At 54.3% G+C, this 5,006-nt stretch overlaps 1 protein-coding gene across 1 annotated transcript; it reads right to left on the bottom strand.

Annotated features, from left to right (window-relative positions):
- Window positions 1-262: 262 nt before the first annotated feature.
- On the bottom strand, window positions 263-4,294 carry DBX1 (developing brain homeobox 1). Its single transcript, XM_067751775.1, has 4 exons — window positions 3,928-4,294; window positions 3,176-3,277; window positions 1,048-1,250; window positions 263-628 (listed from the first exon to the last, which is right to left on the bottom strand). Exons 1-4 carry the CDS (start codon window positions 4,292-4,294, stop codon window positions 263-265), a joined length of 1,038 nt encoding a protein of 345 aa, XP_067607876.1.
- Between the last annotated feature and the right edge of the window lie 712 nt (window positions 4,295-5,006).

Genomic DNA, 5,006 nt, shown 5'->3' with positions numbered 1-5,006 from the left:
TAAACAGGGGCCCTCACGGCAAAGTTAAGGCTGGGACCAAGACCTAAATTTAACTTATGCGGAGAGGGCTGTTGGTAGGTGGTGTAGGGCAAGGGAATGTCGTTGGGGGGCAATGGAAGCGGCCAGGGTGCCCTCGACGACGCGACAGTTCTACAGCGGGGAGCGGCAGCGTCTGCGCAGCGGGGGCAAGTGAACACGCACCGAATCCCACCTCTTCAATTTCAAAGCACTTATAATCGCTACCCCGGGCGCGGGAGGGCTTCTAAGACACGGTGATCTCCTCCTCCTCAGCCTCCTCATCCTCCTCGGAGTCGGAGAAGTCCGAAGGTTTGTCGGGGCTGCCAGAGTGCGCGGGCGAGTGGGGCAGCGGCCCTTCCAGGCGCGGGTCCCGCAGGTGCCGAGGGTCGGGGGACGGGTGATGATAGACCAGGCGGTGGCGGAGGCTGCCCGGGCCCTCGTCCTCCTCGTCGTCGTCGTCCCCGGGACCCTTCTGGCCCACGTCGCTGAGGTCCGGGTGCGGATTGAGTTTGGTGGGAAGGGTCTGCTCGCGGCAGCCCCCGCTAGACAGGAGCTCGCGCTCCTTGGAGTTCCGCCACTTCATGCGTCGGTTCTGGAACCAGATTTTCACCTGGGGCGAGAGGGGTGAGAGCAGGGGAGAAGCAGCGGTTAGCGCAGAACCCCCGCCACCGCCCAAAGTGGGTGGGAAGGAGGCCCTGTTCTCCCTCTCTTTGCCGGCTCCCCACCCGGTAAAGTGAGTTCGGACCGGAAGTGGCCCTTACCCTACCCCCACCAGCTCGGCTGCACGCACCTCTCGCCCTTTCTTCCGGCACCTGGCCCAGGTGGGCGGGGGTGGGGAGACGCTGGGCTCGGGAGAGACGGGGTGGGGAGAGTAGCGGGCTATCGCGAGAAGCCTCCGCGAAGCTGGCTCGTGCACTTACTCCCTCTCTAGACCTTACCGCGTCTGTACAATGGGACCTAGGCGGTTTCAGAGAACCTTCCCGTTCATACGATGCGTGGGGGAAGGGGCTCTGGGGAGACTGCCCTCACCTGTGAGTCTTTCAAGCCCAGCTTGGACGCCAGCTTCTTGCGGTCGGGCTTGCTGATGTACTTCTGCTTCTGGAACATCTTCTCCAGCGCCTTGCGCTGCACGTCGGAGAACACGGCTCGACGCAGCATGCCCCTACGAGGCTTGCCGCGAGCGGCCAGTGGCCAGGAGAAGGTCCCCGGGATGGGCACGACGCTGGAGGACGCTGCGGAGGCCAGGGGTGCGAGGTGAGTGAGTGGGCGGTGGCCCGCCCGGGCCGGTGGCGTCCGCCCCACCATTGCGGCCTCCTTAGGTTTTTCTCTCTGATCCCTTCATCTCTTTAAAGCTCTCCTTTTTCTCCGCCTGGAGAATAGGCTACGAACCCACAAACCTGCGAGAGTGAAAGGCGCTTTCTGCCCAAATAACTTTCCCTTTCAACCGTGCAAACCCGGATTAGGTAAAACCACGGAAACACAGAAAAGACCCCCCACAATAGCCTATTTCGTTTTTCCATTCAACGATCTCAGGGAAACTAACTTGCGTGCATCAGCTAATATAGCTGAAGAAAAAAGTAAATTGTAAAAATAAAGTAGCCAGCCACTGGGTTCCCCCCTAAGCTTTTAACACGTTTGTGGCTTTTGCATTCTTTAGATGAAAATGAGGTGATTTACTGATTTGATAGAGAGGAGAAAATCCGCTTTGGATTTTTTATGTTTTGAAAAATCCAATCAGTATTCATCTTTTTTTATATTAATCTTTCCTCCCCTCCCCCACAAAACGTAAAGAATTCGGCCAGAATACATGAAAAGTGGCAGCTAATTAGCACATTGACCGCTTCCCAATGGGTATTGGCATGATAAAAGGGGGGAGAGTTTCGCTTTAAGGGAGAAAAAAACTCCAAAAGAAACAGAGACTCTAATGAAGCGTGAATGGTAATTGTGTAGTAATGAACTAACAGAAAAAGACTGAGGACAAGCAGCGAAAGCCATATATTACTGGGACAAAAGAGATTTACACTTTCAAACTAAACACAACTGCAGGCCAAGACCATTGGGAGAATACTGATGGCAGAGGCTTCTCTTCCCCGAATCATTTTCATTAAATGGACATGAAAAGCTATTTATAAAGCTCGGGTTGTTTTTGTTACAGCATTGAGATGGGGGAGAAAGGGAGCAAATTCCATTATCAGCAGTAGCATGAATGGTGGTGGTGGTGGTGGGGGGGGTGAATTCTCTCTCCCCCTTTCAAAAATCAATTGCTTGTTTCTTTCGCTGATATTTGGAAGTGCTGTCGAGGTTCTACCCATCCCCCACCGACCATGCCCAGTCTCTCTTCCCTTTATAAGAGTTCCTGTCTCCTTAATCTTGACCAGCTGCAGAGTTTTTGAGCCATAGTTTGAGTCACCACTGGGATTCCAGGATGAAAACGTCCTGGACCTGTTTAAGGTGTTTCTCCTTTAAACCGGGACCCAATTATGGGCTTCCCTCCGACTTAATTTACGAGCTCTAGGATCTTTAAAACGGTACGGCGGCGGGGGGACGGTATGAGAAAGAGTTTGGGAAATCAGGTAGGAAATAGAAGGTTGGGGTTGTGGGAGGATCTAGTCCCCCTCCCCCTGGGCGACCCCAGGCATCCCACACAAGAGGGCACCCCATGTGGTCTTGTGAAAAGCCTGAAGCCCTGAATGAGTCTTAAAGAGAAATTAGCCCCGGCTGGTAGGTGTCTCTCCGCGGCTTGGAGGGGCGAGGGCTGGTCTGTGTGTGGCTGCCCGGAGGAGCTGACCAATTGGTCATGGTGCTGAAACCTTTGTGGGGAATCGTGGCCAAGTGCACTGACTCTGTGGGAAAACGGCGGCGTGAAGGGATGCCAACAGCTCCTCGCCGGGAAGGGAACCGCCTCAAATTTGGACCATGACAATTCCTGCTAATTTGTAGAGCAGGGAATTGGTGCAAAGTGTCAAGCAGTCACTGCTTGTGCTAAATAGGGCATCAAATTGGCGCGACGGATTCGTGAATGTTGTACGCCTTGCAACCTCTGAACCGGAGCGTAACCCCGTGAGGTGGACGGAGAAATATATCTTCGGGGCAGGGAGCGACGGAGTGGGGCTGGGGCGACGCCCAGCCTCCTGAAAGGAAGGGGGATGAGACCTACCTGGGAAATAAGAAGATCTGATGAAAGGCTGGAAGGAGCCTTCAAAGTAGGGAAAGGCGAAGGTCTTGGGAGGGACACTCTGGAGCAAGGCGGGGGATGTTTCTGGGAGAGAGTGAGGAAAGGAGGAACAGAAGGAGGGAGACAGAAAGGGAATTTGATTAAGTACATGATTATTGTACAGCACAGTGAATACACGACATGATTAACCTTTCGGCTGGTTTCAAAGGCATCTTACTCAGTGTACTGACACAGTAAAGTAAACCTTTCCCTAACACTGTCTCTATCTGTGGAACCCCCTCCCCCAATAGTCCTCAGAGCCCCCCCCCCCCCATGTCATCCTAGGCACTAACGAGATAGAAGAACTGGTGGGGAGGGGGAGAAAAGAATTGCAGACCGATAATACTTGCTAAGCTAGTAAATATATTGTCTTGGGTTAAAAAAAAAAAAAATGGCTTTCAGAAGCTCAAGGACAGAAACGCAGACGTCCAGGGGCGTGCGCGCAATTTCACTGCGCCAGGGAACTGTGCGCGCTCGGACTGTAGGTGTTCAAATTCATTCTGAGGGTGGGGCGAACCTGGAGGCTTCCCGGGAATCGTCTGAACCTAAGTCTCACATTGCTTGACAGTGGGGCCTCGGGGATCTTGCGTACGTGTGTGCACTGCTGTGAGCGTGGGTACCCGCTGCGTATGGGAAACTGAGGCCATAAGGACTCTGCATCTAGACCGGCCCCTTAGCGTTTTGCTTTCACTTACCAGTTCTGGGCGCCGAAGAAAGGATGGCGTTCACTCCAAACTTCAGAAACGTGGGCTCGCTGGCAGGGGAGACGGCCGTCTGTGGTGAGCCGCCCCGCCGGCTGCCTGGACCCGGGGAGCCCAGGTCCGAGGCCCCTGTGTCTGTGAGAGCCGCAGGGGCCCCCTGCCTAGGGGGCGACATGCTGGCGGTGGGCACGCTGCGGGGCAGGTAGGCTGGGGGTCGGCTGATGCGGATCAGATCCTCCACCAGGAAGCTCGAGTGGCCGGAAAATGCCGACTGCAGGGACTGGGGCAATGTTAAGGTGGGCGTGGGGCGCAAGAGGCTGGGGTACCCGGCTGGGGGCGCGAGGAGGCCGGGGAACATCATGTTAGGCGAGGGGCGCGCGGAAAAACCCTTCTTCCAGTGGCCAGAGGGTAAATGCTGGGCTTCCCGCCCCTCCCGCCCTCTGTCTTGGGCTTAGCAAACGTCTTCTAGTAACGATCCCACTTGGGTGTCTGCGAGTCCTCCGCGGTCCTCCCGTTGAGGTGATGGTTTTATAGTGGCCCGCCCGTTAAAGCGTTTTGAAAAGTGACAGCTCTGACAATGAAGTTCAACAAAGTTCTCCACTCGAGCTTCATTCGCTGGAGGCTCTGGGCGCGCTGATTGGCGCAGGGGTGCAATTTATGATTGGATTAGTCTTCATAAGCATGGCCCGCACAATGGGCTGGCAACAAAGGCTGGCGCGCATCAATTCTGCGTATCGACCGCCTCTTTGCAATATAGTGCTCCCCCAAAGCTCTCGCCGGGAGTTTTTGTTCGGAAGCAACACCCGGGCTAATTAAATGCCTATTTAGAAGTTTCAGATGACATCTTGCCTCATAGAAAAGGAATTATTTAAAGAATGCACTAAATTTATTTGCAGCTCCCCTGCTGAGCCTGGAAAATAAATCAATAAATATTCATAGAAATTCATCTCCAGGCAATCAGTAAAATAATCCTCCCCCCTTGTGGGGAGGGCAATGGAAAATTTCAAGTCAGTGAACGTGAAAATATACTCCCTCTTCGGTCTCTGCCCTATACATTACTCCAGCTGAGGCAT

The sequence above is a fragment of the Pseudorca crassidens genome, chromosome 9, assembly GCF_039906515.1.
Source record: "Pseudorca crassidens isolate mPseCra1 chromosome 9, mPseCra1.hap1, whole genome shotgun sequence".
In the NCBI taxonomy this organism is placed as follows: Eukaryota; Metazoa; Chordata; class Mammalia; order Artiodactyla; family Delphinidae; genus Pseudorca; species Pseudorca crassidens.
The sequence above is the reverse complement of the archived record's forward strand: the minus strand, read 5'-3'. Positions and strand labels throughout refer to the sequence as shown.

Bases quoted from the DNA above. Each gene is read 5' to 3' on its own strand.
- DBX1 (XM_067751775.1), bottom strand. From the start codon at position 4,294: ATGATGTTCCCCGGCCTCCTCGCGCCCCCAGCCGGGTACCCCAGCCTC. The intron at 3,278-3,927 runs GTAAGTGAAAGC...ACTCTCTCCCAG, and splicing joins TTCTTCGGCGCCCAGAACTG to AAACATCCCCCGCCTTGCTC. The intron at 629-1,047 runs GTGAGGGCAGTC...CTCTCGCCCCAG, and splicing joins TGGGCTTGAAAGACTCACAG to GTGAAAATCTGGTTCCAGAA.